Genomic DNA, 25,270 nt, shown 5'->3' with positions numbered 1-25,270 from the left:
TTCCTTCCTTCCTTCTCTCTCTCTCTCTCTCTCTCCATATTTTAAATAAAAACTCATAAACAAACACTACAATAATACTTACAATGGAAATTCATAAGACTAAGAGTGGTATATAGTAGTCTCAGGTGTGTGATAGTGGATCTAATTCCCTCAATATTTGTAAGGTGCAGAGAGTGACATGGTGACCATAGGTTACCTCACATTAGTCCATGGACCAGCATACGTAGGAAGTTAGGATATGAAAGATCAAAAGCTAACTGTAGGGAATATTCTAACACCTGTCATTTTCCAAGATCTCAAATCCTCACTATTCTGGAGTAAATCTAAAAACATAAACATATCTGTTATCTTTCCTCCATATACATTTTAAATAACTTGTGATCTTGAAAACTCATAATTTTAAAATTAACTTCAGGTACGTGTTTTACAATTCTTGACACTCTGGTATTGTAATACACTTCAAAGACCTTAGAAAGTAAAAAAAAAAAAGTTTATTTCTTCAGGGTATCAAATTCATTTCTAAGGAAAATAAGTGCATATGGATGTGGGTGGTAGAAAACCTGTATTCTTCTTTGGAATGTTTGTGGAAAATGTTCTTTTCAAACCAACATGTTTCTCCATATGGGGAACAGGTTGGTCGCAAAGCTGTTGTTGAGTAGACAATGAGAGGGACAGTAAACTGGCAAACATACAATTGTCATTGACTGATTCTAAAGGCACCACTAAGCACAAACACTCAAGAATATTCTAGAAAACAGAAGGACAACCATTACACCTTATAGGATAACCTCTTAATACAACACACATATGGGCTGTGGGATGGTTATAAAAACTATTCTATAGCTACTTAAAGAGAAAATGGGGTGGTGTTAGGTTAATTTATTGTACAATCATGTATAATCAGCAGTAGAAACCTGAGGCTGAAGCCAAGTTGAAATTATGCATATTTTTGTACTTTATTGAGCCTTTACTATCTAAATCATGAAGACAAGTTGAGAATAAATGTATTAAGAATTTCAGGGATGGCCATTTGGCCTAACAGTTAAGATACCCCATAATATAGTGCTTGGCTGGAGTACCAGCTATGAACTGGAGTCCAGCTTCCTGCTAGGTGTGCACTCAGAGGCAGCAGGGGACGACTCAGGCAGCTGGGTGCTTGTCACCATACAAGAGACAGATTGAGTTACCGGCTATGGGCTTCAGCACAGCCCAGCTGTGGCCATCCTAGGCTTCATGAGAGTGTGGCAGCAGATGGGCAGATGGGTTTTTTTTTTTTTTCTCTCTCTCTCTCTTGCTCCCTCTTCTCAAGTCAAAAAAAACAAAAAGAAGGCTTTCAAAAGAGTAAGAACTAATATAAAACAGAAACACATACACACAAAGTTATATAGTTAAATGCTTTTATCCCATGTAGATTGTACCTAATTTGGATAGAGGAGAAGAGTAATAAAATGAAGCCGTCAACTATTATGAAGCCTCTGCTGCCTCCTTTCTGGCCACTGTTGCCTGAGGTATAGTATGGTGAACTGGAGAAACAAGACAATGGGAGCAAAGAGACTAGGGATTCAACCCTAATTTTTCTCTTGATTAGCATAAACTTTGACCTTTCACAACTGACCTAGCCTCCTGAACTTCAGTTTTCTTACATGTAGAGTGAGACAAACAACAAGCTGTTGTGAGAATTAAGTGAAATTCCATACATAAGAATGCTTTGGAAGGCAGAAAAATCCATCTTGTTTACCTCTAAATATCCCAGTGTCAAAAATTAAGCAACACATTTTTTTCTGAGACAGTTAAATTTAAAATGTGAAAACACATTGAATTGCAGGCTGCTTAAAATTAAAATTGTATACAATAATGTCTTAGAGTAACACATAGGAATATCATTTTTAAGTAATGGACACTATGAGAAACAGTGACTTGATCAGCCCTTGTCCTTACTGTTGATGTACTATGTAATACATTATCCCTTTTAGTATTTTTTTTTGTTCTAGTACTATTGGTTGAACTCTGTAATTAACACACAATTATTCTTAGGTGTTTAAATTTGACTGAAAAGTGATCCCTGTTAAATATAAGAGTGGGAATAAGGGAGGGAGGAGATATACAATTTGGGACATGCTCAATCAGACTTGCCCCAAATGGTGGAGTTAGAAACGTGCCAGGGGATTCCAATACAATCCCATCAAGGTGGCATGTACCAATGCCATCTCACTAGTCCAAGTGATCAATTTCAGGTCACAGTTGATCACAATGATAGGTCTAAGAGTCAAAGGGATCACACAAACAAGACTAGTGTCTGCTAATACTAACTGATAGAATCAAAAAGGGAAAGAATGATCCAACATGGGAAGTGGGATACACAGCAAACTCATAGAATGGCAGATGTCCTAAATAGCACTCTGGCCTCAGAATCAGCCCTTAAGGCAGTCGGATCTGGCTGAAGAGCCCATGAGAGTATTTTAGGCATGGAAAGCCAAGACACTCTGGGAAAAAAAAAAAAAAAAAAAAAAAACACCTAAATGAAAGATCTCTGCGAGTGAGATCCCAGTGGAAAGAACTGGGCCATCAAAGAAGGAGGTACCTTTCTCTGAAGGAAGGAGAGAACTTCCACTTTTACTGTGACCCTGTTGGAATAAGATCGAAGTCCGCGAACTCAAGAGGCTTCCATAGCCTTGGCAACTCATGACTAGAGCTTAGGGAGATTACTGACGCCATAAACAAGAGTGTCAAATTGTTAAGTCAACAACAGGAGTCACTGTGTACTTACTCCTCATATGGGATCTGTCCTTAATGTGTTGTCCAATGTGAAGTAATGCTATAACTAGTACTGAAACAGTATTTTACACTTTGCATTTCTGTGTGGGTGCAAACTGATGAAATCTTTACTTAATATATATTAAATTGATCTTCTGTATATAAAGATAATTGAAAATGAATCTTGATGTGAATGTAATGGGAGAGGGAGCGGGAGATGGGAGGGGTGCGAGTGAGAGGGAAGTTACGGGGGGGGAAAGCCATTGTAATCCATAAACTGTACTTTAGAAATTTATATTTACTAAATAAAAGTTAAAAAAATAGTTTATCATATATTTTCTAAAATAGAACATGAGGAACAGAGTCGGCTGAAATGACTTTATGCAGTACAATAATAAACACCTAATGTAAAATATTTTTATTTTATTTGCATTATTTTAATATTAAAATTAACATAAAAATCCACCTTTTTAATTGCATGTTTTGTCCAGGTAAACGCTAATCAGGGAATATTTTCACAAACTTGAAAACATGAACATCATTTTGGTAAAGGCAAGGGCTAGATAGGGCAAAAATCACAATGGTGGCATATGGAAAAGTAACATTTGCACAATGCTAGCTAATTTAACTTGAGGAACTGTTGCTGGCAGCAATCATATCTCTTCTCTACCTCTGTAAAGAATGTCAAGTCTAATTCCCTACCCCTTCTGAAAAAATGCAAACTGTTTTCAGCTCCTAAGTATTTATCTTAATGTTTTCAGTCTTTCTTTCCCTGCTTGTTGTTTATCTATTTGATCTTAAAATTCCACTACTTTGGTAGCAATTTTCTATCTTCCACAGCTGGGAATCACAGATTCTAAGCTGACTAGAGACTAACACCCAACCTCAAACTGACTGTCAATGGTAAAATCCTTTAGGCTTGTCCTAGATTGCATGCTCTGAGTGAATCATTACTTCATGCCTTTGGAGAAGACAACTGTTATGTGCATTGGGTTAACTGCATTGATGATTAATTCTATCATGCATTCGAGATGAGCTCTAGCTCTTCCTTTTATTAGTGACTTGGGAAAAACAAGTTGGGTAGCCATAAGCACTCTGATAATGGCAGCATAGAGATCTCTAAGCCTTCTATGTGTAGAACCATGAACGTAATGTTAATTAGACCACAGGAGAGTTGATAGTTCTCTTTTTCACATATGATTATATCAAGAATCCCTTTAAGATTGATTGGGTGCCTGTTTGGCACAGCAACTAAGCCACCGTTTTGGGGCTCCGTATCCCATACCACAGTGCTTGGGTTCAAGTCCTAGCTTCGCTCTCCATTCCAGCTCCCTTCTGGAGGCTGTGGGTGATGACTCAAATGGTTGGCTGCCACCCACTGGGAGACCCAGATTGACTTCTTACTTTGGCCTGGCCCAGCCCTGACTGTTGTGGGCATTTGGAAGGTGAAAAAGTAGATGGGAGTTCTCTCTGTCTCTATGCCCTTCAAATAAATAGATATATTTTTATGAGTGCTTAGTGAGTTTTCAAACATTTCAACAGCTATAAACTGAATATCTGCTGAACTACACAATTTGAAAATGTTTGACATTCAGAATATTGTTGATACTATCACCACAATTAATATAACGAACACAACATCCCCCTAAGATTTACTTTATAATTTCTACCTCCTGCCCAATCCCTTCCTCAGGTTTTTCACTCACACACACATGTAAGTTCTGTTTTGCATGTATGTGTGTGTATGTGTGTGTCTGTGTGTGTGTTTACTTCCTTGATAGTCAATTTTTTTAACATTATTTATGGAAAACAATGACCTTTCTTGATCTCATTGGAATTTTGTTGACAATCAATTCGCACGGGCCAGCATTGTGGCGTAGAGGGTAAAGCTGCTCCCTGCGACATCAGCATCCCATATGGGCTCTGATTCATGACCCAGCTACTCCCCTTCCCATCCAGCTTCCCAACCAGCTAATGTACCTGGGCAAGCAGCAGCAGATGACCCAAGTGCTTGGGCCCTGAGCATACATGGGAGACCCAGAAGAAGTTCTTGGTTCCTGGATTCGGTCTGGCCCAGCTCTGGTCACTGTGGTCATTTGCAGAGTGAACCAGCAGATGGAAGATCTGTGTCTCTGGGTCTGGTGCTGTGGCATAGCCAGTAAAGCCACCATCTGCAGTGCTGGCACCCCATATGGGTGCCAGTTCAAGTTTAAAAAAAAAAATCTGTCTCTTCCTCTCTTCCTCTGTAACTCTGCCTTTCAAATAAATGACTGCCTTTCAATTAAATACATAAATCTTTAAAAAAATCACCTTGTCAATTTTTTTAAATCAAACATTCATTTGAAAGGCAGAGTTACAGAGAGACAGAGAAAGAGAGAGGGAGAGAGACAGAGATGGAGAGAGGGAGAGGAGGAGAGAAGGAGTAAGGAAGAGGGAGACAGAGATCTTTCATCTGCTGGTTAACTCCCCAAATGGGTGCAACAGCCGAAACTGGGCCAGGCTAAAGCCGGAGCCTGGAACTCCATCTAGGTATTCCTTATGGATGATAAGGACCCAAGTACGTGGGCCATCTTTCACTGCCTTCCCAGGCACATTAGTAGGGAACTGGTCAGAAGCAGAGCTGCTGGGATTCAAACTGATACCCATATGGGATGAAGGCATTGCATGCAGCAGCCTGACCCACTATGCCACAGTGCCAAACTGTACCTTGTCAGTTTCTACCAAAAAAAAAAAAAAGGCATCCTGGCATTTTGATTGGGATTGCATGGAGGGTGCAGATCAATATGGGAGGACAATATTGAGTGTTAAAGTAAATCCACACAGTGTCTCCAGAACTGTTTTGAATATGTTTTGCAATTTGCAGTGAACAAGCTCAACATACCTTTTGTCAAATGTATCTTTATTTGCTACATAGTTTCTGAGGTCATTATAAGTAGCATTTTAATTTTAATCTCTAAATGTCTTTTCGTTGATTAAATCACATGTGCTTGTACCACTATGTACTGACATATTCCAAAATGATTCTGAGAAAAGTTGATGGATTTGAACCTTTAAATACTACTTCAAATATCCTAAAAACTAATCTTGCAATTTTCTTAAAAGCCTGAATCATGAGGTAAAGCACTATTTTATAGCAGATTTTTCTGAAATACCTCTCAGTTCCTTTTCATTTTACGATTCTCATTGAGGAGTGAACACCACGTGGCACTCAGTGCAGTTGGAAATGCTTGTTTCATGCAGACACAATCTCAATCAGAAGACATGAGGAATGTTACCCTCAAAATTATTTCTGGCAAGAATATTTAGAGGCCTTTAAAACCCTTTTTTACAGGTATCACAAGTGATTAATAACAATGAATCTAGCAAATTAATATCTCTGTTGCCTAAGTATGATTTATAACAAGCCATTTTTCTTCTATACTGTAACAGAAAAATTAAGAGGCAATCATTTAGACTTGGAAGGGATAAAAATTATAAAGACAAAAAGCACTAGCTGAGTTTATTAATAAGAAAGTTCATTTCATATAAAACATTTTTCTATCTGTTTTGAAGAGATTTTCAAATTTACATTATTTTTTCTTATCTTGTAGCAACTTGAAGGGAATTATTTGTCTCAATGACAGGCTGGAGAATAACAATGGGGGACTGAAATGTTTTTTAAGTAGCTCAATTCTCACCATTGAAAATGACCTTACATTTAGGCAGCAGAGATACAGAAACCACTTAACAGAAAAATACTAAGATACTCTGATGTTTCTCCCACCACCTACTCTTAGCACCTGTTAAGCCACTGAAGCCTAAACCCCAAGGCCTGTGAAACCGGGCACGTTAGATTATCTAAAGGCTAGTGGAGTGCCTATTGCTCTGGAAGCCTCTCAACCAAGACATGCCAAACTGCCAAGACAATGCATGGTGAACTTGGCCAAGGAGCCTTTCTGCACAAACTCCACCCACCTTCTCAGAGTCCTGTGGTGCTCTACACGGGCCCCAACAAGCAGCGTAAGAAGGGACTCTGCCCACTGCCCAGAGGGATGAAGCCTGACTTCCAACACCCTGCCCTCTGTCCCGGTAGGCTGAATCCCGGCTCTTTAGCCCCTAGTCTCTCCCTCCCAAAATTAAGTCTTTTCTCCTTTAACTGGGCACTTCCTCACCTTCTTCAAACTCTAAAATCCTAAAACATAATACCTTAAAAAAAAAAAAAAACCAAACCTGGCTCTTTATGTATCGACAGTCATTCCAGTAACCCAGCCCAGAAACTCCCTCTGGAACAAAGACATTTTTCAAAAATCCCTCTGCACTTAATATAATTTTTCTGATAGAAAACCCTAAAGAATTCAGTGGAAAAAAATAAAACCTGTTAGAATTGATAAATGAATTCAGTAAAGTTGCAGGAAACAAAATAAACACACCATCAATCAATAGCATTTCTCTTGATTAAGAATGAACTTGCCAAAAGAAAAAGAAAGAAAACAAATGAACAATCCTATTTATGATACCTTTAAAACAAATCAAAATTTAGGAATACATCCGACCAAAGAGATGAATGGCCTATATGCTGAAAGCTCTAACACATTAATGAAACAGGTTAAATATTACACAAATAAATGGAAAGATATTTGGTGCTCATGGATTAGAATATTATCATTAAAATGTCTATACTCCACAAAGCAATCTACAAATTCAATTCAATCACTATCACAATTCCAGTGTCATTTTTCAAATATAAAAAATATCTAAAATTCAAATGGAACCACAAGAAACTTTAAGTAGACAAGGCAATCATAAATAAAAAGAACAAAGCTGGAAACATCACCATCATACTACCTGATTTCAAACTACACTACAAAGTGATATTAATTAAAACAGCATGGTATAAAAACAGATGCATTGATCCAAATGGAACATAGAGAACCAAGAAATAAACCCATGCATTTATAGTAACTGAATTTCTACAAGGGTATCAAGACTATATAATGTAAAAAGAACATTCTCTTCAATAGACAGTATGGAAAAAACTATTTATTCACAAGAAAATTAAACTCAACCCTTCTGTATCATAAAATGCAAAAACAAATTCAATATAGAGTAAAGGCTTTTAAGACCAGAATCAGTGAAAATTATTTTAAAAAACAGAGTAAGTGGGCCAGCACTGTGGCATAATGGGTAAAGTTGCTGCTTGTGGTGCCAGCATCCCATATGGGCACCAGTTAGAGTCCTGGCTGCTCCACTTCTGATCCAGTCCCTCACTAATACATCTGGGAAAGCAGCAGAAGATGGCCTAAGTCCTTGGGCCCCTGCACCCGCATGGAGACTTGGGAGAAGCCCCAGACTCCTGGCTTCAAACTGGACCAGCTCTGGCCATTGTAGCCATTTGGGAGTGAGCCAGTAGATGGAAGACCAATTCTCTCTCTCTCTTGATCTGTGCCTCTGCTGCTCTGTAACACTGCCTTTCAAATGAATAAAGAAATCTTTTAAAAAAAAATAAAAACTGTCCATCTGACATCAGTATGGGTTAGACTCGAGTCCAAAAATGCAAATAAGAAAATCAAAAATAGAAAAATTATAAGTACATTGAAAGAAAGGTTCCCACACAACAAAGGAAACAACAGGGTGAAGAGACAAACTAAGGATTGGATTAGGAGAAAATATTTGTAAATCATACATCTGATAAGGGATTAGAATTCAAAATACAGAAATGACTCAAAAAACCTTTATCAAAAGAGATAATTTGATTATAAAATGGGGAAGGAATCTCAACAGACATTTCTTTAAAGACATGGAATGGCGATAGCTACATGAAAAATGGTCAACATCACTAATCATTACACAGAAGCATATTAAAACCACAATGATGTTGCCGGCGCTGTGGCACAATGGGTTGATGCCCTGGCCTGAAGCGCCGGCATCCCATATGGGCACCAATTCTAGTCCCGGCTGCTCCTCTTCTGATCCAGCTCTCTGCTATGGCCTGGGAAAGCAGCAGAAGATGGCTCAACTCCTTAGGCCCCTGCACCCACGTGGGAGACCTGGAAGAAGCTCCTGAATCCTGGCTTTGGACTGGTGAAGCTCTGACCATTGCAGCCATCTGGGGAGTGAACCAGTGGATGGACGACCTCTCTCTGTGTCTCTACCTCTCCCTGTAGCTTTGTCTTTCAAATAAATAAAATAAATCTTAAATTAAAAAAAAAAGAATGGCTACAATCAAAACAAGAAAAGTAAGTGATTTGTGGATGTTGGGAAAAGGGAACGTTTATACACTACTGGTAGGAATGTAAATTAGTAAAGGCATTATGGAAAACTTTATTGAGGTTCCTCACAAAAGTAAAATCAGATTGTCCATATGATCCATGAATTCTACTTCTCGGTATTACCTGAAATCAAAAGGGTAACTGCATTCCCATGTGCATTTCATCACTCACACAATAGCCAGACTGTCTAAAGAATCAACCTCAGTGTCCATAAACAAATAAGACAAACAAAATAAGGCGCATATATATATACACATACATACATACATACATATACACAATGGAATGCCATTCAGCTGCAAGAAATGGAGAAGGGCAATAGCACAGAACTGGAGAACACTATGCTAAGTGGAATTAGCCAAACACAGAAAGATGAATACTGCAATAGAAAATGCATTAGAACTAGAACATACATTGTGAAGTAGTGATGATACTGCGAGAATGATTTGGAAGCAGATTTCCCGCCAAGAACAACCAAAGAAGCCTTTGGCCTGATTGGTTTTAGAGGGTTCTGTGGGTTGTATGTGTCTTCTGAAAAGATCTGTTACAGTGCTAGCTCCCAACCCCTGTGGGTAAGACCCTTTTTGGAAATAGTATCAGATTATCAAGAGGAGATGCTGCCATTCTGAAGTAGGTTGGACCCAACACAGAATGACCAGTGCCCTTAAAAATAACAAATCTTTTTTTAAAAAAATCCTTAATATAAAATAGGCTTCAGTAGTGTGCAAAAAACACAGTAAAAATAATAAATATATGAGAATTTACTGATCAGGGGAACTACATACCAGGGAACTACACAGAATATTGGCAGGAATAATTTAGAGTTAGGCACATTATTATCTTTGCATTATTCAAGAGAAGAGTAGTGTATTGATTAACATTTCATTTTAAATGTACAAATCAAAATTTTAAAGATTTGTCATTAAAGAGAAAGAAGTAAAACTTCTGAAAAAAAAGCCCCAATACAAATCAATGAGTATGACAGAAGAAAAAAAGAAATTGATATTTTGATCTAGAACAAAACAGATTTTGAATGCATAAAATTTTAAACCCAAATAAAATCTGACATATACTTAAAATATATATATATACATAATAAAGTATTGGTCGGCGCCGCGGCTCAATAGGCTAATCCTCCACCTAGCGGTGCTGGCACACCGGGTTCTAGTCCCGGTTGGGGCGCCAGATTCTGTTCCGGTTACCCCCCTTCCGGGCCAGCTCTCTGCTGTGGCCCGGGAGTGCAGTGGAGGATGGCCCAAGTGCTTGGGCCCTGCACCCCATGGAGACCAGGAGAAGCACCTGGCTCCTGCCTTCGGATCAGTGCAGCACGCCAGCCACGGCGGCCATTGGAGGGTGAACCAACGGCAAAGGAAGACCTTTCTCTCTGTCTCTCTCTCTCACTATCCACTCTGCCTGTCAAAATAAATAAATAAATAAATAAAGTATTAACATATGAATGGTGAGGATAGAAACAAACAACCTCAGAATGCTGATATTGAGAGAAAGGGGGAGATAACTGGGTTGGTACAAAAAAGGGCTTTAATTATACATGTAATGTTTCCAAATAAATATGGAATAATAATTTCAAACAGGGCAAAATATTAAAATGTCATACATGGCATTTGTTATATTATTTTCTTTACCACAATCTTGCTCATTTTCAAAAGGAAAATACATATAAAAATACCCCACAAGACTTAATTTTCCCCAAAACCACAGTACATGAGGGGAGAAACTGAGGAAACACAGATCTCTATTATTAAATCTGTGAAGCTGACTCTGGCTTATTCGTTGCTGAATTCACATGACCAATGGGCCAGGCATGTGGCACATGTGTAAAGAACAAGAGGCAGCAGCTGAGGCTAGTTCCTGAGGGAAGGGCCCGCTCACAACGGTCTCGTGTTAAATGCCACCATTCAGCAGGCATCCTAAGAGCACCATTAGACATTCAGGAACTATTCCAGTTATAAAGGGGCCAAATTTCAGAGAATCAGGGGCTGTGATGCTAGGAAACTTAGAGAAAAATCAGTTCGGATGGTTTAGTTCACAGATTCAAAGGGAAAGGAACCCAGACATGCTAGCAGGCTTGCTCAAAACACCTAACTACAGAGTGGCTGACTTAAAATCCAATGCTATGTCAATTACACCAAGTGCTATAGCACTAGCAAAAAAAAAAAAAAAAGAAAAAGCAGGACATCATTGGGAGTCAGGTGGTGATGAAGGTGATGGTGATGATGGCAGCTAACCTCTGGGGATTTTCTCAATTAAACTGCTGTCACCCAAATGCTTTAAAACTATGTACTTGATTAAAGCACAACAACCCAAAATGTTAGGTACTATCATCATTTCCATTTCAGACAAAAGGAAGCCCCCTCAGATATCATAACTAAGAAACGGCTCATTCCAAGTCCAGAAGTCTGACTTCTGATCTAGAAATCTTGACAAGCTAAGCTGAAGACACAATCGGTAGGGGACACAAGGCTGGGTGGCGAGTAAGAGCTCAGTCGCATTTTTCTCAGGTTCAACTTGGTCTTGTATATTCCATTTCCCATCGTTAGAGGTGCAAAGAGAATTTTGGCTTAGAGTTTGACATTGTCTGATGCCCATGTGGTTTGGGGCCAGGTGGAAGTTTTGAAGTAATGGTAAACACAAGTGCAAACAGATTGACTCGTGACTTACTAGACTAAACCTGAAGTAATTTTTCTTAACCACAGCTTAGGTTTTCACAGCTATAAGGAATACTAATATAAAAATTAAAACATTTTACCTTCTTTTCTGGTGTGGAAAAAGCCATGGGGGGTGGGGGGGCGTGGTGGTGGGAAAGACGTAGGAAGCCAACAATGCTACTCGATTTCCTTTTTGTCAACCCAAATGAAAGAATGAGAGACTCCAATTTTTGAAGTAATGAAAGTCTACTGGGGCCGGCGCCATGGCTCACCTGGCTAATTGTCTGCCTGCGGTGCCGGCACCCCGGGTTCTAGTCCCGATTGCTCCTCTTCCAGTCCAGCTCTCTACTGTGGCCTGGGAAGGCAGTGGAGGATGGCCCAAGTTCTTGGGCCCTGTACCCGCATGGGAGACCAGGAGGAAGCACCTGGCTCCTGGCTTCGGATCGGCGCAGCACGCCAGCCGTGGCAGCCATTTGGGGAGTGAACCAACAGAAGGAAGACCTTTCTCTCTGTCTCTCTCTTACTGTCTAACTCTGCCTGTCAAATAAAATAAAATAAAATAAAAAGAAAGGCTATTGGTTAATGGAAGTTAAAAACACAATTTATAAGATGGATAAATTTAATAACTACTCCTTCCATCTAACTAGGAAACCAACTTTGGTACTTTTAGAGGTAGTAGTCAGGAGACTAAGTTGTGGAGTTAGGCTACTGAGTTCACATTTCCCAGTTAATTAATTATCTATTACAAGCTTAATCATTATTAATAAAAGGCAGTCTCACTTTAAAAGAACAGTCAAGGATGTAGTCATTTTATCTTATCAGCAATCACCTATGTATCAACAGTTCATAATGTACTAGGCATCCTCAGAAAAATAAAACCAAAATTTCTGCCATATATAAATGTTATTTATCAGAAATCCTTATTTTGAAATCCTGCTTCTGTATACAAAATAGTGACTATAATTTCTCTTCAAAATTTTAAAAAAAGATGGTTTGCAAACAATTATACCCATTACCCAAAGAATAGAAGAGTACATAGTTGCCTTAAAGACTGTATATGTTGAAGTTACACCAGTTTTTAAATTATTTAGAGGGAAACAAGTGTAACAAATCAATGTGATTTCTGAAAAGTCAGAATTTCTGGTGTCTAACACTGAAATTCACAGGAAAAGTCACAGAAGAGAATAGAGGGACACAGAGTATAAAACTTATAGGTATGGGACATCAAAAACCTGAGAAGGTAAAAAAAAAAAAAAAAGAAAATTATTAAAACAGATTACCTGACAGGCTTCCTTCCTCTGAGGCTAGGTAGGATTTTTACAGAGACACATCTGGTTGCTAAAAATGACAAAACACCAGCCCACAACCAAACAATTTGAAAAAAAAAAAAAAGGTTTGTTGTAGAGTTTTTTCTTTTAAAAACAAACTACAAAAATCATATTTCCTAGGTTTTAAATACAACAGCAACAACAACTAGAAGTTGACGCTGTGGCATAGAGTGTTAAGCTGCCACTTGAGGCACCCACATCCCATAAGAGTGCCGGTTCGAGTCCTAGCCACTCCACTTCCTATCCAGTTCCCTGCTGATGTGCCTGGGAAAACAGCAGAGGATGGCCCAAGTCCTTGAGCCCCTGCCATCCTTATAGAAGACCTGAATGAAGCTCCTGTATCAAGGCTTCAGCCTGGCCCAGCCCAGGCCATGGCAGCCCTTTAGGGAGTGAACCAGCAGATGGGAGACCTCTCTCTCTCTTTCTCTAACTCTACCTTTCAAATCAATAAATCTTTTTAAAAAAATTCCAAAATCTGGATTTCCCTGCTCTTTTTTTTTTAAGATTTATTTACTTGAAAGTCAGAGTGACACAGAGAGACTAGGAGAGGCAGAGAGAGAGAGAGGGAGAAAAAGAGAGAGAGGTCTTCCATCTGTTAGTTCACTCCCTGAATGGCTGCATGGCCGGAGCTGTGTCGATCTGAAGCCAGGAGCCAGGAACTTCTTAAACATTTCCCATGCAGGTATAGGGGATTAAGGACTTGGGCCATCTTCTACTGCTTTCCTGGGCCACACCTGAGAGCTGGATCAAAAGTGGAGCAGCCAGGACTTGAACCAGCGCCCATAAGGGATGCCAACACTGCAGGTAGCAGCTTTACCGGTTAGGCCACAGCACCGGCCCCTCCTGCTTTTCCTAAAAGTCTGCTGTCACATTCTTGCAGAGTAACAACAAGCTAGAGTTCAGGAACCGCTGTCATCATACAGAAGTCTTTCCATTTTTCTACATGTTTCTCACTTTATTTTACTCATGTACCTGACTGAACTGTCCTCTATGGTCAAGTAAGCTCAGAACTTACGCAGCCCCAAGTAAATCTAAGTGGTGAAGGTCATCAGTGACAAGAAAGATTCCAAGACTAGGCCTCACTGGAGAGGTACACTTTTTCTGTCACTCATTCATACAGCAAACACATGTTGAGGATCCGATAAGTGCCAGATGCAAGGCTCAAATAAGAACATAAATATTTGAGACGTCTTTTCATTAAGGAGATTTACAATGACTGAGTTTCCCAATATGCATGTACTACAGACAGCTGAGGAAAACATATGGGTGAACTTCAGGAAGTGAAATAAATTCTAGAGTGCTAGTGACATAAAGGATCTCCAAAGATACAGAATCTAAAGAACTGAGAAGTGGTCAATGGTGTGAAACAGGGCTGAAAGATGAAGTCACATGGAGACAAAAAATGAGACCATTCTATGAGCCAGTCTCCGGTGACATCTAAGAGGGTCCTCAGAGGAGAACAATAGAGCCAGGGTGGAGATGGAGAAAGTGAACGTACAGGCCTTAAGACAGAAAGACAGATGGGAGTGGAAGGGGAGTTGAGTGGGGTGACAGGGTCGAGTCCTGAGTTGCTTCCTTAACCTCAGGAGATGGCCAGTGAAGTATGCTGAATGCTTGCAAAAGCAAGTCTTGGCGGCCAGCAGCCAGTTCACAAACAGAAGCACAGGCCAGAAAGGATTCCATGTAAATGGAGTGTCACTGACTTGAATGTTGACATTAGAGCAAAATTTGGCACTCTCCATAAACGACATCCCTAAGGTTAGGTTATTTCCTGGGATACACTCTAGGAAGGTATTCTCATCATGAAATTTTTCCTTACTTGGCCCCCAAATTCAGTGATATTAAGCTACAAAAGAAAACCTGTTGATCCCCAATCAAGCCCTATTTTCTGGCATTCCTCTTGTGATCACAGAAATAATCAATGTTTTATGTTTTTCAGTTTATTTGGAAATAATTGTGAACCAATGGAATCAAGTAATATCATTCTATAGATTGCTCTAGAGATACAATAATGAAGAGAAAGACCAGGTACAAATGATATGATTATGCATTTTATACTTAGGAGATCGTGTGTAATATATTCCTTGTGTATCTACCCTGGACAAGATACTTCTTCCAACTTTGCCACTGGAAAAAAATCTAATGTCAACTCCATGCTCATTTGTTCAGGATCACAGGAAATCAATAAAATAAAAAAAAGGTTGATTGCATTTATTTCTGACTTTTCCTAAGGTAATGTGGCCTGAGTAAGATCACTTATCTGGATATCACTTCTTGATTTGTGAAGCTGTGAAACAACAAGAAAGAAAATAAAACCTGCCATTTGATGGTGGGTTCAAAAAAGAAAATCTCTGAACTATCTCCTCACAGTACTTTTACACAAAATGCTTAATCTAATGTTTTAAACAAAGCAGAATTTGAAATGGATGCAAACGTGACCGTCCCAATATTTTAGGAATGAATTATGTCTTATAACTGTTCCTCTCTACCAGACATTCCAACCCCTGGAATTTGATACAAAAATTAATGCTTATTGGTTATTTCTTATTCAAGTGATGCACATACCAAAGAACTGAACTTTGAAAAGTTTCATTTATATTTACTGACAAGTGAGATATGTTACTTATTGGAGAACAGGAGATGGATCTCCAAATATATTTGTCATGTATTCTGTAAAATGCATTGTACAAAAACCACTCTGTTCTTCCTTAATATATGGGAAGAAATCTCAAGTGCTTACTTCCTGAAGTCTTACTTTACAAGCAGGGTTAAAGTCACTTTAATGTACAGCTCCGGGCGCGAGGGTTTGGCACAGTGGTTAAGCTATCTCCTGGGATGCCTGCCTACCATAAGGGAGAGCCTGAGTTCAAGGTTCTGGGTCTGCTCCCAAGTCTAGCTTCCTGCTAATTAATGCACAGCCTGGGAGGCAGCAGGTGATAGCGAATGTAGCTGAATCTGTGCCGCTTACATGGGAGACCTGGACGGATCTCCCAGCTCCCAGCTGTGGCCCTGGTGATTGTGAGCCTTTAGGAGAAGGAACCAGCGATGCAGAATATCTCTGTGTCTCATTCATAGATAGCCAGATAGACAGACAAACTTTAAAAATGTGCAGACCTCTGAAGTTCCTCCTTCAGAGCCCACGCCAAGTGAATTTCTATGTGAATTACCTCTACCTCCACCTACTACAACAGGGATGATCACCTCCGAGAGGTGAACCCTGGGAAGTCTTCACTGTTGTGTGTATTTTTTTTTAATGGAAACAAATGATTTATTATACTATCTCCTTCACTGCCTTCGAATCATGTGTTTGTACAACCAGATTCATGGCATTCAGAATTCTCAATCATCATTAATGATTCTGAATAAAATAGTGCAGAAAGTAAGTTCAGTGGCAACTTCTCTTTTGGATTCATTATAGAGACTGCAGTTAAAAAATACAGAATACTTCTTCTAATTTAACAATGTTAAATTATTGTTAACTAATTTAACTAATTATTGTGAATAATATTATTAATATTACTATAAAATTTGTTAATATTTATAGTATTATTAATATCAATTATATTATATATGTTATATAATACATTATACAATTATACATAATTATATAATATTAATGTCAATATATTAATAATATTGATATTAATATAAATATTGCTAATAATAGTTATTGTTAACTAATTTAACAATGAGTTATTAGAAATGAATCAGTCCCACAGCCTATCTAAAGAGATACAAGTCCAGCAGAAAATAAATAAAAATGATTTACAAGGTTTTTTATCTCATATTTGGATAATCACTTATAAAGTATTTTGCTAAGAGCTCAAACATTTTCTTTATCCAATTTTAGTTTTTTAATTTTTTAAATTATTTTGATTTTTAACTGACACATATACTGTGCATACTTATGGGGTACCATATGATACTTTGATGCATGAATACACTATGTAATATCCAGCCAGGGTAACAAAATCTACAAAGGAGCTCAAAATGTAAGACAAGAATTTATACAGTACTGAAGAAAATACTGTGTAACTTACCCCTGCAAGGCTTTCTCTCCAAACCAGTCTCCTTTTCCTAAAGTTCTGAGAAAGATAGGGTCTTCACTTGGTGAGTCTTCGCGAGTGACATTTACCTGTAAGAGAAACAACGGAAGTCTAAACCCACTGCATCCCTGGAATGACCAAATGCAGACTAAGATGGTTAAGTCCATTTCTTGACTCAACTTTTTTTTTTTTTTTTTTTTTTTTGACAGGCAGAGTGGACAGTGAGAGAGACAGAAAGAAAGGTCTTCCTTTGCCATTGGTTCACCCTCCAATGGCCGCCGCGGCCGGCATTCTGTGGCTGGCGCACCGCGCTGATCTGAAGGCAGGAGCCAGGTGCTTCTCCTAGTCTCCCATGGGGTGCAGGGCCCAAGCACTTGGGCCATCCTCCACTGCACTCCCTGGCCACAGCAGAGAGCTGGCCTGGAAGAGGGGCAACCGGGACAGAATCCTGCGCCCCGACCGGGACTAGAACCCGGTGTGCCAGCGCCGCTAGGTGGAGGATTAGCCTATTGAGCTGCAGCACCGGCCGACTCAACTTATTTTTATGAAGAGATACTTTACCCCAAAAGAGTTAAAGATTTATATTGCAGATTTCCATGGAAACCAAAGGAATTTAACTCCAAGTGCTTTATTATCCTTTCAATTTCTTTTCAAGAAATAACACATGATTTGGAAATGTGCAGTCCACTAAATGCTCAACTCTGTTCCCATTTTCCTGCCTTCTATGGGGAAAATAATTATAATGAATTCAGGAAGCATTCTGCCAATCTCTTTTAAATTGCTTATGTAATTCATCTTTATAAGATGAATTAAAGTGGCAGGTTACTCTTTGAGTATTTTTTATTCTGTGCTAGGAGATATAAATGTTGTTCACTCACATTATTGTTCCCAAGTGTTACTTCACTATATAAATATATTTTGACATTTTCTTGTAAATCAGCACTTATCCTGAAGGTGTTTCCACTTTTCTTCTCCTACAATGAATATCTTTCTACACACCTCCACCCAAACACCCTGGATTCTCTAGCATAGGCCTTTCTCTCTCAGTTTTTCTCTCCAGCCTCTATTCAAAAGTCTAGCATATTTTCACGATGCCTCTGTTGAGGGCTTGACTTGACTACAACCTTCTTGTTCTACCTGCTTCGTTCAGGAGAATTCCTTCTTTAAGCAGAGGAGATATAAACAAACTAGATGTTTACCTTTGGTGAATCATAACATATAGTGTGCTTTTCAAACAAAAGAGTATTTTTTAAAGATTCTCTACAATCTACAACAGGCACTCAACAAGTGGCTGTAAACTGTTTTAACAGAAATCCTCATTACTAACAGCCTATCTCAACTCATAAAGCACTGGTGACAGGGGTGACAGTCCACAGAACGCAAACGATCATTTCTTTTTTATTCCTTAAATGGAAACATAAATGAAGTTAAGTTTTATCTTTGTGTTAATTCACTCCCCGCTCAAGCTCCTGTGTATTCATAACACTGCCTGTGTGTTACCCAGAAAGGTTAAACAGTTAAAATTCACCTGCTTGCAGAATGTAATGAAGTAGAAAAACTAATTTCTTGAGACAATGCCAGACACTTAAACACATTTTAAGATACTGTGCTTCAGGTTGCTGAATCTAGTGATGGGATGTCAAAGACCAGAATTTTTATAAGTATTAAGAATGTCTGTGCAAGGTGGAGGGAATTCAATTATTATTCTCCACTGATCCATTTGATTACCCCACCACACAGTGTTTCAAAACCATGGAAATTCAGTTTTTAACACTCTTACCAACCACAAAGCTATATCATAGAGACACTAATTTGCATGATGATGAGGCTTTTATAGATGCAGAAACGTCAGAAGGGAGCCTTATTTACAATAAAGGTTTCTGAGTCAGTATTCCTGAGATTCTGATGAATCTGTGTTCATCTAAGTAGCTAAAACTCATTTCTTCTTTTTCCATAGTGTTCCTTATATGGTATTATATAATCCTTCTACAGATGTAAATGTGGGTTACTTCAAATTTTATTTTTGCCACATTTCAGTTTTGTTGTGCTAGAAAGAACATTACTCTGAACACTGTTATACATGTTTTCTGCTTGGTGTCCAAAGGTAAGACATCCAGTTATGTCAACACTTAGAAATGAAGAATAAAGTTATTAAATGTGTGCATCTTCAATTTCACTAGATAATGATATATACTTGTCACAAACTTACATTCCTATCATCACTAGGTCAAGTTCAGGTAATACTATGTTTTCATCAGCCTTTCAAATTGTCGGACTTTGATTTTTTTTTTTTTTTTTTCCCAAGAAGCTGGGCATGAGATAGCAATTCCCTGATTAAAGGAAGTAGAACTTTTTTTTTCGTATTCCTTAAGCCCCTTATGTGCTTTTATGATGCCTTGTCTGATCATGCTTTCTGCTTCTTTTTCTGTTGGACTAATTCCTTTTTATTGTTGTTGATTCCAAAATCTATCATCTGTCTTTACACTATCTTAATGGTGCTTTCCTTAATACTCATTTCAACATAATTTCATTTAACCATGTTATTCTTTATTGTTGTAGTTTTTAAAATACTATTCAAGAGATTCTTCTCTAACTTAAGTTTAAAGAAGTATTTCCTTAAATGTCTTCCGGTAGTTTTTTAATGTTTTTTTTGGGGGGGGGTATTTTCCCTTTTACACTTAAGTCTGAATTAACCTTTGTGTATGGTGTGAGGCAGACAGCCAATTTTATTTATGTCCATATTAATTACCCACTTTTGGTGTCAATATTGGCCATGTTGTCCTAAATCAGGTTTCCATACAATTGTGGATTTTGATCTGGAATATCTATTATCTTATTCTGACGTACTCATATTCGTCTGGTCCAACATCAAATTAAGGCCATATTTTCTTATCTTAATCTTCTAAGTCCTGAAAAACTACTAACTTCCAATGTGTTCCTCCTTCCTTTCTGATGTTCTGTCATGTCAGTCTATTTGTATTTTAATATCTTAAATAAAATTTTCTTCTCAAAAGATTGAACCTGGGGGTCAGTATGTGGTGTAGTAGGCTAAGCCTCCCACTATGATGTCAGCATCCCATATGGGCACTAGCTCATGCCCTGGCTGCTCCTCTTCTGATCCAGCTCTCTGCTTATGGACTGGGAAAGCAGTAGAAGAAGTGCTTGGGAGACCTGGAAGAAGCTCCTGGACCCTGGTTTCCAATCGGCCCAACTCTGGTTGTTGTGGCCATCTGGGGAATGAACCACTAAATGGAACACCTTTGTCTCTGTCTCTGCCTCTCTCTGTCTATAACTCTACCTCTCAAATAAATAAAAATCTATACTTTGTGTATTTCTGTGGGTGCAAGCTGTTGAAATCTTTACTTACTATATGCCAAGTTGATCTTCTGTATATAAAGATAATTGAAAATGAATCTTGAGGAAGAACGGGATGGGAGAGGGAGTGGGAGATGGGATGGTTGCGGGTGGGAAGGAGGTTATGGGAGGAAAAGCCACTATAATCCAAAAGTTGTACTTTTGAAATGTATATTTATTAAATAAAAGTTTAAAAAAAAACTTGAACATATTTTATTAGTTACATTTCTAGATACTTGATTTTGAACAATTAAAATTTTTAAACTAAATATTAGCAGTGTTTAGAAATGCATATGAATTTTCTAATTATCATATGCTAAAACTGACTTTTATTCTATTTTTGGTATACAATTTCATAAACACATGTGTGTATGTTTCTAACTCCCATCAAAATCAGGTACAGATCAACTGCATCACTCAAGAAACTCCCTTAAGCTATTTCTAGTCATATCCCCCCAAGGTCACCCTTAGGAACCAATAATGTACTCTACACCAAACTAGTATTAACTTCTTAAAAATTCCATGTAAGTGGAAACATGTTAAGCTCTTAAAACTTATTTTTCTTACTCAGCACAATAGTTTTCAAATTCATTTAAGTTGCTATGTGCTTCAACAATTCATGTTCTTTATCCTGAGCAGCATTCCACTGAATTAAATACCACAATGTGTTCAGCCATTTACTTATTCTGGAAATTTCCAGTCATTGGAAATTCTGAGTAGCTGCTCTGAACATTGACGTACAATTTTATGAATCAACTATAATGTCATTTCTCTAGGATAGGTACCATTTACATTGCTGGTAAATGTCAAATTGTTTTTCACAATGGCTCTATCATCTTGCATTCCAACTAGCAATATATGAAGGTTCCAGTTGCTCTACTTCTTCAGCAGCACTTGATTTTATCAATACATATATATATATATACATATATATGTATTCCATTTTAACCATCTATAAAGCATGTAGTAGTATCTCAGGAAAATTTGGAATTTCCTAATAAGTAACGTTATAAACATCTCTATGTGCATTGTCATCATTCTTATACCTTATTTGTGGACACATCTATTCAAGTCATTTGTCCATGTGTTTTTTTTTTTTTTAAACTTTTATTTAATGCATATAAATTTCCAAAGTACGACTTATGGATTACAATGGCTTTCCCCCCATACCGTCCCTCCCACCCACAACCCTCCCCTTTCCCACTCCCTCTCCCCTTCCATTCACATCAAGATTCATTTTCGATTATCTTAATATGCAGAAGATCAGCTTAGTATACATTAAGTATGGATTTCAACAGTTTGCTCCCACACAGAAACATAAAGTGAAAAATAATAGATGATTTTTAATGGGGTAGTTTGTTTTTTTATTGTTGATTTTTGAGTTTGCATTATAGAAACTCAGAAAAATCCTTCGCCAGGCATGTAACATGCAAATATATTTCTCAGTAAGTATCTTGTGCTTCTATTTTTTTGTTAAAACTTGTTTTGATTTATTTGAAAGGCAGAGCAACTGCATTGGGATGGATCAAGTCAAAGCCAGGAGTCTATAACTCCATTGTGGGTAGTAGGGACTCAAGTACTTGAGCTTCACCTGTAGGCTTCCAGGGTACGCATTTTCAAGAAGCTGAAAATGGACACATAGTCTAGACTTTAAACTAGGAATTCCCATATGGACTGTGGGTGTCACAAGCAGCATATTACCTGCTGCACCAAATACCTACCCAATCTTTCCTTTTTGTTAACAATTTATGAATTGTGCCATTGGTGTGATGTCTGGCAACCTTTCACCTAACCCCAAATCATAAAGATTTCCTAACATATGTTTTAGAGTTTTATATTTTACCTTTAAATCTACTGTCAATTTTTATTTAATTTTTCTATAGGACATAAGTGTAGGTCAAAGTCCACTTATTTTTGTCTGAGTTATCACAACATTTGCTCCAGCACCATCTGTTGAGAAGATCTGTTTCTCCATGGGTTATTATCGTTCACTGACTACACTTTCACCATTAAGTATGTTAACTGTACACATGTTGTAGATGCCATTTATGAGATTCAGGAATTTATCTTATACTCTGTTTGCCAAGAATTTTTATTATGACTATTATTTTTACCAAATGATTTCACTGCATGATTGACATGATAAAGTGAATTTTCTATTTTTAAATTTTTAAAATCTATCTAAGAGGAACAAATTTCATATATAGAGTTTTAAGACCATAATAATTTCCACCCTGCCTCCTTTCTTATTTTTAATTTTTACAATGGCATACTTTCAATTTATTTTATAATCACAAGCTTAATCCTCCACTAAATAAAGAATTCAACAAGTAGTAAGTAGAAAAATCTCTCTTCCTCAAGAGTATAGACAAGGGCTATAAACAGTAATCAATTTCAAAATGTCAATTTTGTTCACGTATATTACGTTTTTTGTACTCTGTATTAGTTACCACATATCAGGGAAAACATATGGTATTTGTCTTTTTTGGACTGGCTTGTTTCACTAAGCATAATGGTCTTCAATAATATCCATTTTATTGCAAAAGATAGGATTTCATTCTTTTTTACATTCCATTGTGTATATATAACACAATTTCTTTATTCAGTCATCAGTTGATGGGCATGTGGGTTGACCTCACATCTTAGCTATTGTGAATTGAGCTGCTATAAACATGGGGGTAGAGATAACTTTTTCATATGCTGATTTCATTTCCTTTGGGTGAATATGCAGGAATGGGATAACTGGGTCATATGGTAAACCTTCTGTTTTTAGATTTCTGAGGAATCTTCATACTGTCTTCAATAGTGGTTTACACTTCCACCAACAGTGTATGGTTGTACCCCTTTCCCATATCCTCACCAGTATTTTTAAAAAATTTTTTTAGATGATAGCCATTCTTTTTTTAATTTTTTATTTAGTAAATATAAATTTTCAAAGTACAGTTAATGGATTACAATGGCTCCCCCCCCCCATAATTTCCCTCCCACTCACACCCCTCCCATCTCCTGCTCCCTCTCCCATTCCATTCACATCAAGATTCATTTTCAATTATCTTTATATACAGAAGATCAATTCAGTGTATATTAAGTAAAGATTTCATCAGTTTGCACCCACACAGAAACACAAAGTGTAAAATACTGTTTCAGTACTAGTTATAGCATTACTTCACATTGGACAACACACTAAGGACAGATCCCACATGAGAAGTAAGTACACAGTGACTCCAGTTGTTGACTTAACAATTTGACACTCTTGTTTATGGCGTCAGTAATCTCCCTTGGCTCTAGTCATGAATTGCCAAGGCTATGGAAGCCTTTTGAGTTCGCCAACTTCGATCTTATTCCAACAGGATCATAGTCAAAGTGGAAGTTCTCTCCTCTCTTCAGAGAAAGGTACCTCCTTCTTTGATGGCCCATTCTTTCCACTGGGATCTCACTCGCAGAGATCTTCCATTTAGGTCTTCCTTTTTTTTTTTTTTCCCCAGGGTGTCTTGGCTTTCCATACCTAAAATACTCTCATAGGCTCTTCAGCCAGATCCGACTGCCTTAAGGGCTGATTCTGAGGCCAGAGTGCTATTTAGGACATCTGCCATTCTATGAGTTTACTGTGTATCCGCTTCCTATGATGGATCGTTCTCTCCCTTTTTGATTCTATCAGCTAGTATTAGCAGACACTAGACTTGTTTGTATGATCCCTTTGACTCTTAGACCTATCATTGTGATCAATTGTGAACTGAAATTGATCACTTGGACTAGTGAGATGGCATTGGTACATGCCACCTTGATGGGATTGTATTGGGATCCCCTGGCATGATTCTAACTCCACCACTTCGCGCAAGTCCGATTGCGCATGTCCCAAATTGTACAAGATGATAGCCATTCTAACTGGGGTGAGGTGAAACCTCATTGTGGTTTTGATTTGCATTTCAACAACTAGTGATCCTGAGCATCTTTTCATGTGTCTGTTGGCCATCTGTATTTCATCCTTTGAAAACTGCCTGTCCAAATCCTTAGGCCCTTTTTTAGCTGGATAGTTCATTTTATTGTCCTTGAGTTTCTTGAGCTCCTTATTTATCTTGGACATTTTTCTCCTCTTGTGTTGGCTACTTCTTTCCTTTTTGGGTGTTTCCTTTGCTGTGCAGAAGTTTCTTAGTTTGATGTAATCCCATTTGTCTATTTTTATCTTTCATTGCCTGGGCTTTTCAGGTCTTACCTGAGAAATCTTTGCCTATGCCAATATCTTGCAGTGTTTCCCCTATGTTTTCCTCTAGTAGTTTGATGGTTTCAGGTTGTAGATTTAGATCCTGGATCCATTGTGAATTGACTTTTCTGTAGGGTGTAGCATAGGGGTCTTGTTTCATACTTCTGCATGCAGAGGTCCAATTTTTTTTTTTATTTATTTATTTGACAGGTAGAGTTACAGACAGTGAAAGAGACAAAGTGAAAGGTCTTCCTTCCATTGTTTTACTCCCCAAATGGCCACAATGGCCGGAGCTGCGCCCATTTGAAGCTGCTCCCATGTGGGTGCAGGGGCCCAAGCACTTGGGCCATCTTCTACTGCTATCCCAGGCCATAGCAGAGAGTTGGACTGCAAGAGGAGCAACTGGGACTAGAACCCATGCCCCTATGAGATGCCAGCGCAGCAGGTGGAAGAATAATCCAGCGCTAGCCCCAAGATCCAATTTTCCCAACACAATTGTTGAAGAAACTCTGCTTTGTCCAGGGAGTGATTTTAGCTAGTGTGTCAAAGATTAGTTGGTTGTAGATGAATGGATTCATTTCTGGGGTCTCTGATCTATTCCATTGACCCATGTGTCTATTCCTCTGCCAGTACCAGGCTGTTTTGATCTAGGTAATGAAACCACTATACTCTA

General features: G+C 38.2%; 1 protein-coding gene across 3 annotated transcripts in view; it reads right to left on the bottom strand.

The window, feature by feature from the left end:
- PRKG1 (protein kinase cGMP-dependent 1) overlaps positions 1-25,270 on the bottom strand; it is a 1,368,024-nt gene that overhangs the window by 192,884 nt on the left and 1,149,870 nt on the right. For 2 of the 3 annotated variants that reach the window (NM_001082042.2, XM_008269904.5), the window contains 1 exon segment: positions 17,037-17,131. In NM_001082042.2, coding sequence (NP_001075511.1) covers positions 17,037-17,131 — 95 coding nt within the window. 3 annotated transcript variants of the gene reach the window in all.

The sequence above is a fragment of the Oryctolagus cuniculus genome, chromosome 15 (genome assembly GCF_051225735.1).
Source record: "Oryctolagus cuniculus isolate XC-2025 breed Fujian yellow rabbit chromosome 15, ASM5122573v1, whole genome shotgun sequence".
In the NCBI taxonomy this organism is placed as follows: domain Eukaryota; kingdom Metazoa; phylum Chordata; class Mammalia; order Lagomorpha; family Leporidae; genus Oryctolagus; species Oryctolagus cuniculus.
The sequence above is the reverse complement of the archived record's forward strand: the minus strand, read 5'-3'. Positions and strand labels throughout refer to the sequence as shown.